Raw genomic sequence first — 12,505 nt, forward strand, 5'->3', positions numbered from 1 at the left:
TGATTTAATAAAAATTATTCCATCAAAGCGACCAATTTATTAAGCATGAGCGCGATGATTCACTATAGATCTACTGTTCACATTCGAATCAAATAACAATGTCCGAAAAATCACTATGTACAACATGTCTGTTCAAAGGACGCGCGTATTAACCCTTTGCATGCTGGGATATTTGTCGTCTGTTAAATTAGTGTCTGCTGAATTCTCAAAATCATCATTTTCTTCACTTTTTTTCAAAGACCACTATCAGAATAGCAAACAGTTTGGATCCTGATCAGACGCCACGTTTTGTGGCGTCTGATCAGGGCCAAAACTGTTTGCAAAGGCCTTAAAAATTTGGTTCCAGCACTAAAAGGGTTAATATTTCAAATATGAATGGTTGATTCGAGTGTGGCCATTCATTGAGTCGTATATTTTCATTTAATTTCCATTCTTCGTGTGTATTTCTGTTCTATATCTATAGATATATGGTCTATAATATCTAATAATGCGAAATAAGCCACGAAATCTGGCGCCACGTAATTGATTTGCATGCGATGCGATGCGCAGAAAAAGGCATTTGCTGTCTCATTGATACAACTCTTTATCTTCCATCCACCACAACCACAATCAAAGCCGTAACACCAGTGAAATTCACACCAATGTTAAAGTATTAGATTTCAGAAATGTATGATGTTTGATGAAGAAGGAATGCAAACTTTTCAAATCAAAATCCTTTATTAAGAAATGGAGCAGTTGCTGTCTCATTGATATAACTCTTTATCTTCCATCCACCACAACCACAATCAACGCCGTAACAACAGTGAAATTCACACCAATGTTCAAGTATTAGATTTCAGAAATGTATGATGTTTGATGAAGAGGGAATTCAAACTTTTAAAATCAAAATCCTTTATTAAGAAATGTATCATTAAATATCACTAACATTTAACCATTTTCTCTTTGAATTAAAACCTAATCTTTAAGTTTCAAAGTTATTTCCTAATAAAATGGTCATAATCTACTATACATTTTTAATTTCCCCATCATCAACGCAGATACAAAGTCGTCAACAACTGCGACAATAGATTCAACCTTGAAATTGTTTCTACAATAACAGATTTCCGGAGTTTTTGTACGGAGCCGTTTCAGTTGACATATTACAATTTCATTTTGGTATCTATTACAAATGCTTACTTTATTGTGCTATTTGTTACAAAATGCAGATTCATTCGCCTTTGTGATTCTTTTAAACACGTGGTGAATCATTCAAAAAGCTTAATTGCACATGCCGTTACTTTTTAAAATGTAAACCACATGTGCTTGCGTGTGACTTTGTCAATTTGCACCCACTAAGTATTATGTATATTAAAGTTCTAACCGCTTTATAGTGTGTTCATTAAAAGTGTACACTAGTAATTTCATCTGCAATTACACTAGCAATTACGCTTGTTATTCTGGTTAACGCATAAACAATGAGTAAGTTCAACAAGACTAAAGCAAGACGCATCAAGCATCTTGCAAGGCATATAGCGAAAAACAGTTAATCAAATGCGACATGATGATTTGTAATTTGAAATTCATATATAGCGGAGAACCAGAAATATTGGGAATATTGAACACCAAACTATGTATTAACTTTATTGAACACCAAACTTTGTATTAACTTCTTAATACTTTACTTTTTTTGTAAAAATGTCCTGTCTCAGCAAGTCAATAACACGCCAGGAATGCTAGTTTCGTGTGCACAAGCAAATAAGTCGTGTTCTGAGAAAACTGGGCTTAATGCATGTGCGTAAAGTGTCATCCCAGATTAGCCTGTGCAGTCCGCCACTTTCCGCTTTTATGGTATTTTTAGCTCACCTGGGCACAACGTGCTCTTGGTGAACTTTTGTGATCGCCTTTTGTCCGTCGTGCGTCGTCCGCCGTCAACATTTGCCCTGTTAACACTCTAGAGGCCACATTTATTGTCCTATCTTCATGAAATTTGGTCAGAAGATTGGTCTCAATAATATCTTAGATGAGTTCGAAAATGATGCCGGTTGGTTGAAAAACATGGCCGCCAGGGGGCGGGGCATTTTTCCTTTTATGGCTATAGTAAAACCTTGTTAACACACTAGAGGCCACATTTATTTTCCGATCTTCATGAAACTTGGTCAGAAGATTCGTCCTAATAATATCTTGGATGAGATCGAAAATGGTTTTGGTTGCTTTAAAAACATGGCCACCAGGGGCGGGGCATTTTTCCTTATATGGCTAAATATGGCTTTAGTAAAACCTTGTTAACACTCTAGAGGCCACATTTATTGTCCAATCTTCATGAAATTTGGTCAGAAGATTTGTCTCAGTGATATCTTGGATGAGTTTGAAAATGGTTACGTTTGCTTGAAAAACGTGGCTGCCAAGGGGCGGGGCATTTTTCCTTATATGGCTATATATGGCTATAGTGAAATCTTGTTAACACTCTAGAGGCCACATTTATTGTCCGATTTTCATGAAACTTGGTAAGAAGATTCATCGCAATAATATCTTGGACAAGTTAAAAAATGATGCCGGTTGGTTGAAAAATATGGCCGCCTGGGGCGGGTCATTTTTTCTTTTATGGCTATAGTAAAACCTTGTTAACACTCTAAAGGCCACATTTATTTTCCAATTTTCATGAAATTTGGTCAGAAAATTTGTTCTAAGTGATATCTTGGATGAGTTCGAAAATGGTTTCGGTTGCTTAAAAAAAACATGGCCACGAGGGGGTAGGGCATTTTTCCTAATATGGCTATATATTGCTTAAGTAAAACCTTATAAACACTCTATAGAGGCCACATTTATTGTCCGATCATCATGAAACTTGGTTACAAGATTTGTACCAATGATATCTTGGATGAGTTCGAAAATGGTTCCGGTTGGTTTAAAAACATGGCCGCAAAGGGGGCGAGGCATTTTTCCTAATATAGCTATAGTAAAACCTTGTTAACACTCTTGAAGCCCTATTTATTATCCAATCATCATGAATTTTTGTCAGAAGATTTGTCCCAATGATATCTTGGACACGTTCGAAAATGGTTCTAGTTTCTTGAAAAACATGGTCACCAGGGGGCATGGCATTTTTCCTTATATGGCTTCATGAATCTTCATGAAACTTTGTCAAAATTTTCGTTTAAATGATTATCTTGGACGTGTATGAAAATGGTTCTGGTCTGTTCAAAAACATGGCTGCCAGGGTGTTCACTAGTCATGAAAGTTGGTAAGAACATGTTGTTCTATTAACATCTTGGGCTGCACAGAACAGGTTAGTTCCTTTGAATCTCAGGTGAGCGACTTTGGGCCTTTCAGGTCCTCTTGTTAGTTTCAAGGAAGTCCCTCTTTACCGAAAATCAAGTTGAGGCGGACAGTGTCGTCCCTGATTAGCCTGTGCGCACTGCACAGGCTAATCTGGGACGACACTTTACGCACATGCAATGAGCCCAGTTTTCTCAGAACGCGACTCAAATCGATGTATGGTTAATACGTGTGTCTGTCAGTACATTCATGTGAACGTCTTTGCCTGTCAGACAAAAAGCCCGTTGATGATTAACAAAGATGAGCAAAATCAGAAGGAGTACCTCCGGGTAATCACGTGACAAACAAGCTTGCGGCGTCCATGCCGAGACAGGTACTTTTCGCCGTTTTATACCCTTTATTTCTGTTATTTTTTAATGCCGCTCACTTTCCAGCCATACGTGCAAGAAGTGATTAGCGGTTATTTCGTATTAATATGCGTTCTATATCTTGACTTAACCCGCTGCGAAATTTATTGGCGGGTTATAAAATTACATCTCCCTATAAGAAAATTCGAACAATTTGAAGCATTTTGTATAAATTATCATCTCTCATCGGATTTAGTGCCAAATAAGCACAAAACTAATCGCAAAACTATGCTGAAACAACTCATATATTCAAATGAAACCATTTTGATCAAATTCTTAAAAACAGCGATAACAAACATCGCAGTTCATAATGTCTTCAATAATGTTTTAAGCGGTTTTGATGCTTACATAAATAACTTGGTGTATTTTAATCTCAGGAACAGACGATTGATACATTTTTGTTCTTGATAATTCACGTACCAGCTTATATAATCTTCATTGTTTAACTGAAAGTACCTTTTATTCTGCCAGTTTGTATTTGTGCAAAAAAGTTTTAATATCTGATTGATAAAGTACTTGATGATCATAACTAAATATTTTTAATTTTCCATCAGTTTATCTGAACAGATTTGCGTATTGAGCGGCTATCCAGCTAGAGTAGTGTTTGGTCCTTTTCATGTCCACCTAAGCGCACTTGGTTCAAACCCACTTGGTGCATGTGGTTTTAGTCTTTAGTCACCGTACTAAACAGCTGGGCATTGCCCCGGATACTCCGTTACCCTTATGACTTCTTCATGTTATTATATATCCGTAGGTTGAAGTGATCTCATTTAAATTTCAATAAAGTCAAACTGTCTTTGGTTGCTGGTTCATAACGCAAGTCCTCACACAAACCATCTTCGGTATACACACTCGCGCACTCGTTTTGCGCACGCACATATAAACGCACGTATGCGCGAGCATTCACACATGCGCACACACGAGTATCACACACTAAACACATGGTCGTACGTTCTAATGTCTGCATGTTTGCAGTTAGCAAATAAATCAAATTCTGTAATTGTTCAATAAAGTATTCTAAACGAATTAATCTCTTTGCGGAGTGTACTATCAGCTATATCAGCCCGTACGTGAATTATTTTTGTTTTCACAACAGTTATATACACCCCGGAAATTATGGAACACTTCCAGATTTGACTCTCTGTATAATAATTTGCGCTAGCACCTCATACTACAGCAATGGACACTGCAAGGTTACAACAAAGCACTTAATATTTGAAGATACACGTGTAACAAAAACGAAAACAATAAGTCCTACATGTATAAATATTATATTTTCTTGTAAATACACACATTCAAACATGCATTGCATTGCGGACACCTCTGGTGGGAGTGCAGGTCTTTCTTCGGTATGTGCCAGCATTTGCTGCAGCGCACCCTGTACTTCTTGTACCTGTAGGGATAGTAAGCGAATATTTCACCACGGAGCCACGTTCTGATAAAACTGGACTTAATGCAATGTGCGAACAGTGTCGTTCTAGATTAGTTTTTGCAGTCCGCACATGCTAATCAGGGACGACTCTTTCCGCTTTTATGGTATTCTTCGTTTTAAAAGATTATTCCTTGCGAAAGTTTAAGCGGAAAGTGTCTTCCCTGATTAGCCTATGCGGACTTCACAGACTAATCTCGAACTATAATTTACGCAGATGCATTAAGCCCAGTTTTCGCAGAACGAGACTCCATTACGCACAACATTAGTTTGGCTATTTTATTAGTTACTCTTGTCCTAGTTACTTTTATCAATCTACTTCAAAAACTTTTATTTCAAGTTTTGCACATTTCTATGAACCAAATACACACAACAATTATTGTACTTCATTTAGGATGTGGTGTGAACAGTACAGCAAAGGAGATTTGACAGTTTCTCCTGAGCATTTTAATCAGCGTTGCAATGAACTATGCTGGTGTTCATTAAAAACCTTAAATATTAATAAAGAAATATATCTATAACATAATTAAGGGGTCTTTTCACGTTTTGGTAAATTGACAAAATTAAAAAAATGTTTCAGATTCGCAAATTTCGTTGTTGTGATATAAGTGAGGAAACAGTAATACCGAACATTAAACATACTCTAAAATATCAATTATAAACATAGTTTGAAGATTAACAAGAGCTGTCAGAGGACAGCGCTCTCGACCATTCGAGTGCTTGACAGTATAACGTAAGCCATCAAGGGGAATTTGTTCATATTTAATATTTTTTAGACGATCTTTCAAAAATAAAAAAAGGAAAAAAAAAGGGTTTTTTTTTTGGAGGGGGGGGAGGTAGGGGGGGGGTAGGGGTGATTAGGGGGGTGAGAGGGGGGTATAATGTGGGGTGGGGTAATTTATAAGATGTTTAAAAAAAAATAAAAAAATTGGGGGGGGGGGGGGGGAAGGGATTCTGGGTAGGGGCGTGGGGTATTGTTTGTTTGAAATCCATTGTGGTATTCAGGTAAGTGTTGTTTTGCAAAAGTTATAATAAAATGTGATCAAAAATAAAGAAGTTATGGCAATTTAAGCAAAATGTTAAATTATATAAGTGTAAAAGGGGCCATAAGTATGTCAAAATGCTTGATACAGTGGTATGCTCTTGTTTATAAGTTGGGGTCATGTTGGTTAACAAGTATGCAAAATATAAAAGAAATATGTCAAAGGATATAGGAAACATTTGGGGTAGTACGCAATTTTTATGCATATTCTAAGTATAAAAGGGGCAATAATTCTGTCAAAATGCTTGATACAGTTGTCTGCTCTTGTTTATAGGTTGGGGTCATGATGGTTAACAAGTATGCAAAATATGAAAGCAATATGTCAAGGGACATTGACAAGAGCTGTCAGAGGACAGAGTGCTCGACTATTTGAGTGCTTCACAGTATAACGTAAGCCATCATGGGGAAATTGTTCATATTCAATAATTAATTAGACGATCTTTAAAAAATAAAAAAAAGGAAAAAAAAAAAATTGGGGGGGGGGGGATAGGGGGGGAGAGGGGGGTATAATGTGGGGTGTGGTAATTTATTAGATGATGTTTAAAAAAAATATTTTTTTGGGGGGGTGGGGGGTAGGGGGGGGGGGTGAGAGGGGGGTATAATGTGGGTGTGGTAATTTATTAGATGATGTTTAAAAAATATTATTATTTTTTTTTTTTGGGGGGGGGGGGGGGTAGGGGGGGGATGGGGGTGAGAGGGGGGGGAATAATGTTCGGTTTGGTAATTTATTAGATGATGTTTAAAAAAAAATTGGGGGGGGGTGGTAGGGGGGGGGGGGTTGAGAGGGGGGTATAATGTGGGGTGTGGTAATTTATAAGATGATGTTTAAAAAAAAAAAATTTTTTTTTTGGTGGGGGGGGGGAGGTTGGTAGTACGCAAACTTTAACATAGATTTATCAATAATTTGCATATTTTAAGTATAAAAGGGGCCATTATTATGACAAAATGCTTGATAGAGTTGTCTGCTCTTGTTTATAGGTTAGGGTCATGTTGGTAAACAAGTATGCAAAATATGAAAGCAATATGTCAAAGGACAAAGAAAATATTTAGGGTAGTACGAAAACTTTAACATTTGCACGCAGACGCTTACGCCGACGCCGGGGTGAGTAGGATAGCTCTGCTATATATATTTCATATATAATAGTCAAGCTAAAATAGTTGGGGTAGTACGCAAACTTAAACATTTGCTGCATATTGTAAGTGGAAAAGGGGCCATAATTATGACAAAATGCTTGATAGAGTTGTCTTCTCTTGTTTTTAGGTTGGGGTCATGATGGTTAACAAGTATGCAAAATATGAAAGCAATATGTCAAGGGACAATGAAAATAGTTGGGGCTAGTACGCACACTTTAACATTTGCTGAATATTGTAAGTGGAAAAGGGGCCATAATTATAACAAGACATTTGATAGAGTTGTCTGCTCTTGTTTATAGGTTGGGGTCATGTTGGTAAACAAGTATGCAAAATATGAAAGCAATATGTCAAAGGATATAGGAAATATAATTTGGGGTAGTACGCAAACTTTAACATAGATGAATCAATAATATGCATATTCTAAGTATAAAAGGGCCAATAATTATGTCAAAATGCTTGATAGAGTTATCTGCTCTTGTTTATAGGTTGGGGTCATGATGGTTAACAAGTATGCAAAATATGAAAGCGATATGTCAAAGGACATTGAAAATAGTTGGGGATAGTACGCAAACTTTAACATTTGCTGCATGTTCTAAGTGGAAAAGGGGCCATAATTATGACAAAGTGCTTGATAGAGTTGTCTGCTCTTGTTTATAGGTTGGGGTCATGTTGGTTAACAAGTATGCAAAATATGAAAGCAATATGTCAAGGGACATTGAAAATAGTTGGGGTAGTACGCAAACTTATCATTTACTGCATATTGTAAGTGGAAAAGGGGCCATAATTATGACAAAATGCTTGATAGAGTTGTCTGCTCTTGTTTATAGGTTGGGGTCATGTTGGTAAACAAGTATGCAAAATATGAAGCAATATTTCAAGGGACAAAGAAAATATTTGGGGTAGTACGAAAACTTTAACATTTGCACGCTAACGCAGACGCTAACGCAGACGCCGACGCCGGGGTGAGTAGGATAGCTCCACTATATATATTTCATATATAATAGTCGAGCTAAAAACCTGGAAATTATCAAGCGTTGCAACGTTAAACGATTGAATAATTGGAGAGTTCTATTGTTGTCGTTATATTTTGTGATGCTAGGAGGATTGCTTATATAAAGTATAAAATACAAAAAATATTTTATGAGCAAGGATGGCCAAATGGTCTAAGCGATAGACTTTTTACTCCAGGGCTCAGTGGTTCGAGTTGAGGGTTACTTTTTTCTATCTTTAATATTATTCTTGATTTTTACTGAGGCTTGTTAGATCCAATGTTTACATTTATCAATATAAATTATAAAGCATTTAATGACAAACTTTAACTATATGCACAAATCTGTGGAAAGGTCCCTTTAAAGGATTTTCACTTGTCAATATTTAAAGCGCCGGTATTTATCATTAAAACAATCTCAATGCGCTGTGTTTGAAACTTAAACAAATAATGTACAAAATACCGCTGTTTTACACGTTAAACCCTTTTTCAACTTAATCATATCATTAGACCGTATAAATAAATATGCTCATGCTTTCCAATACTATAATACCGTATTCCACAGGCGTTACAGAGCGGCGTGCCAGTCCTCAGAGTCCCTCCACAGAGGCGTTCGGCGCGTCTTACATGAGGCGCATGTCTTTGATGAACCGCCTGAATGAAACATTGGAGCTTTGGAAAAACAGGGCTTAATGAATGTGCGTAAAGAGTCGTCCCATATTAGCCTGTTTTAGTCCGCACAGGCTCATCAGGGACGACACTTTCCGCCTATACTGGGTACTCGCTAAGAAGAGACTTATTTCAACCGATAAATACAATAAAAGCGGAAAGTGTCGTCCCCGATTAACTTGTGTGGACTGCACAGGCTAATCTGGGACGATCTTTCAAGCACATGCTTTTAACCCGGTTTCCTCTGAGTTATAATTCAACGTTGGCAATAACAGCAACAGTAGCATCGATGATAGTTGAAATAGTATATTATGGCAATCACTGCATGTACAAAAAAAACAGCAACGACAACAACAACGCTAATTTCAGCCGCAGATGATTTGCGTCACTGACACCACCAACATCTTCGAATAAAAACATCACTAATGACTATAGCGGCATGGTATGTATTATTCGTACTTGGGTCTGTTACAACATACTTTTCCGGCTGGAAGAAACTTTGTCATTTCGTTTGGTGATTTATACTTTTTTGAGCGATAAGCAAGTACACGTATATTCATACTTTTGCCCATTAGAATGGTAATTTACAGTAAAACCACTGACAACTGAACTGCAGATCGTTCGTGTTTTTAAGATGTGCTCTTTCTACAAAATTGCATTTCAAAGAGAAGTAGAGCGCCACTCAAAAATTATATATACGAACTATTTTCCGTGTATAACTTACTCAACGAATAATGCGGATTCCTGGTGCAGACAGGGTGCTCTTTCTTCGGCGGAGCGATCTGAGGCACTTCTGCGTTAACCTTGTCACCTCGCGAGCGTTCAACATTGCTAACATACCAGACACGTCAATAAGTAGTGCAGTAAAGTTTAAGACAAACTATCATATCTGTATTTTATAGTAAAGAAAAACTTCTGTTTTCGATGGGATAACGCGTTAGATCGCAACTAAAATGGGAGATGATACATATATTTTTACGTCCGCCGTCGTGAATGACAGACCCAATGTAGATTCTCTCCCTTTCCAGACATGATATTAGCGTTATCACAAACGAACGAACCATTTTTCATTTTATTAAATGATATTAAGTAGCTTAGCATTTTGAAACATAATTCCAGGACAGTTAGTGAATTAACATTTAGTTTGCTACTTAATAGAATCAAATAAAATTCTAGATGACAATCAGCCGAAATCAAAGTATAAAAGTGGTAGTAAATTATGGAGTTGAATTAACAAAAATTCTCTTTTTAATTTCAAATCCTTGGTTAGTAAGACATAAACAATTGAACAGAGTTTTTAATCACGTTTATAAGCAATTCTGGTTGAAGAACGGGTTTATTATAGGACTAGTAATGCAAACACAGTTACACTGCATTGATCGATAATTCAAAACAATTTCAGAACAACTACAACCTGAAAACAGCGGTGATTTGCAGACTGGTCGTTCCGTTCTGATACGCAGTCCTGAGCCGCACAGTGGCGCCGCGAAATACCGGGTCTTTCGCTAACGGACTTCGAACCGGTCGGAACGACTTCCGCGTCGAGCCGCCTGTCGCTCTTCGTGGTTTCTGCAGTGCCGACGACGACAACGGCGTCTCCAGCTCTTCGCTTGACCCGTCGGAAGCTGTTGTGTCGCTTAGCGACGACACATCGCTGATATCACTGCACAGAACGCTGTTCAGCGACGACACATCACTGATATCACTGCACAGAACGCTGTATGTGCTACTACTCCTCGTAGTATCGACCCCCTTCTGAAGGTTCTTTTGTTTAATTCGTAGGCTTTCTTCTTTTGTTGAAAAACATGGATGCTCTCGTATTATGTCGCTTTGAATAAAATTCTCAGTTTCGTCTTTATGGTTCGTAGATAAATTAGCAATAGGGTACGCACTTGGCCTTGTTTCTTTAAATATTGGCCGTTTGCATGGCGACAGGTGCTCTATACTATACTTGTTTCGAGCTCTAGTCCTTGGAAGCATAGCGTCAATATGGGGCATTTTACCTACCAAATTGGCGGCCTCAGGTGGTTTATGCCATTTTGGAACTCTCCCACCGCGCGCTATTGGCGACAACTGGTTTCTAAGAGTAAGCGAAGTTAGATAATCTGTTGACGGAGAGAGTGTCGCGTAGAACCGGTCAAAACTTGCTGATAAATTCATTATTGGTGCAGGTTTTAGTGGGTTGCTTATTGGGGAACTGGGCGTTGCGGCTGCTGGCGACGAATGACGCTGTGATGTCCATTTAATATGAAGAGCCGTTGGGCGCTCAATGCAAGGTATGGTCTTGTACGTAAATGGTGATGAATGTGTATGTAACGATGTCCAATTCATACAATTTGCTAATGGCAAATGTTTGCTGTTTCCATTGCCGTACCCGAACGGACCGGACGCAGTGTTCCCAATAGTTGTTATCTGCGACATTCGCAGCAGCCGATCCCTATGTGTCCAGTTCATCTCCGCATTTGGCATCCGGTGACCAGCGTTTGCCGATGTCGGCGGCCTGATAAGCGTCGCGACATACTCACTCTCGTCTACGTCCGAGTTGGGGCACAAGTCGTAGAAACCACTGTCGTCGGCCGCAGAGGCGTACGCCGGGCTGCAATAATCATGCGGACGTTTTGTTCAACTGGGATGTTAACACTGACCGGCACATGATAAAGTATAACAAAACAACAATATAAGGTTATTGCGTTAGTCGTAAGTTAAAACAGCCCATGATTCCTGGTTTATATGTAACGTTTATGATTAACAATTTACATTTATTTATGTTGAACTACAGTAACACTGAAGATACAAGCGTCAACACCACGATTAATCAGAATGATATAAACTCCAAGGTCATTAATATTAAAAAGCAAAAGGACCATCCAAACAGATCTCAGCATACTAATAACAATGAGATAATTATATTTGATGTTCACCTTAAATTCAGTACTATGTACGTAAGTATATATTTAGATTTTTACTTATGTTAAAACTTTAAAGCATGTTCCTTATATCGTTCTTTGTGAATATATATATGTGTTGTATGCGTTGCAGTATGTGTACATGTCTACGTGTCAATGGCAGATCACTTACCTGGGGTGATGTCTGACGCTGTCTCCCTTCGGTGTCTCCGTGCGGCCGTTAGACGTCATGGAACGCATGTCGAGTGCACAAACGTCAGGCCGATCTGTAGCTCCTTCCATTTCCAGCATGCGAATTTAAGCGTGATCGATCCCTGGTGAACGGTTATAAAACGCATCCATCACTTTGTGTTCTGCCCGACACGTCGTCATATCGTTTTAATATGTCCTCTCGAATCATGCTTTGCACGAGGACAAAATAATACAATGTTGTGTTCAGTTTTGTAGTGACACTGCGGCAAGTATACACGGGTATTATACAGTTTATTGATTAGTGACCACGGGCTTTACACGTCAGAACCTTTCGCAGAATAAAGTATCAGCCAAATCTAAACGACATTGGCAATGCCACTTTTTCAGCAGCACCTATGATTATACTTTTGTCATTTAAAGTGCGTCTTCTAATTTTGTCCTTAACATCACGGTAAGTGGCGTCACAGGTGCACGAATGACCGT

General features: G+C 38.2%; 1 protein-coding gene across 1 annotated transcript; it reads right to left on the reverse strand.

Moving 5' to 3' along the window:
* Nucleotides 1-4,917: 4,917 nt before the first annotated feature.
* LOC127879709 (uncharacterized) lies at nt 4,918-12,239 on the reverse strand. Its single transcript, XM_052426705.1, has 5 exons — nt 12,003-12,239; nt 10,339-11,520; nt 9,649-9,755; nt 8,809-8,909; nt 4,918-5,055 (listed from the first exon to the last, which is right to left on the reverse strand). Exons 1-4 carry the CDS (start codon nt 12,119-12,121, stop codon nt 8,824-8,826), a joined length of 1,494 nt encoding a protein of 497 aa, XP_052282665.1. The 5' UTR covers nt 12,122-12,239; the 3' UTR covers nt 4,918-5,055; nt 8,809-8,823.
* Between the last annotated feature and the right edge of the window lie 266 nt (nt 12,240-12,505).

This window comes from Dreissena polymorpha, chromosome 4, assembly GCF_020536995.1.
Source record: "Dreissena polymorpha isolate Duluth1 chromosome 4, UMN_Dpol_1.0, whole genome shotgun sequence".
NCBI lineage: Eukaryota > Metazoa > Mollusca > Bivalvia > Myida > Dreissenidae > Dreissena > Dreissena polymorpha.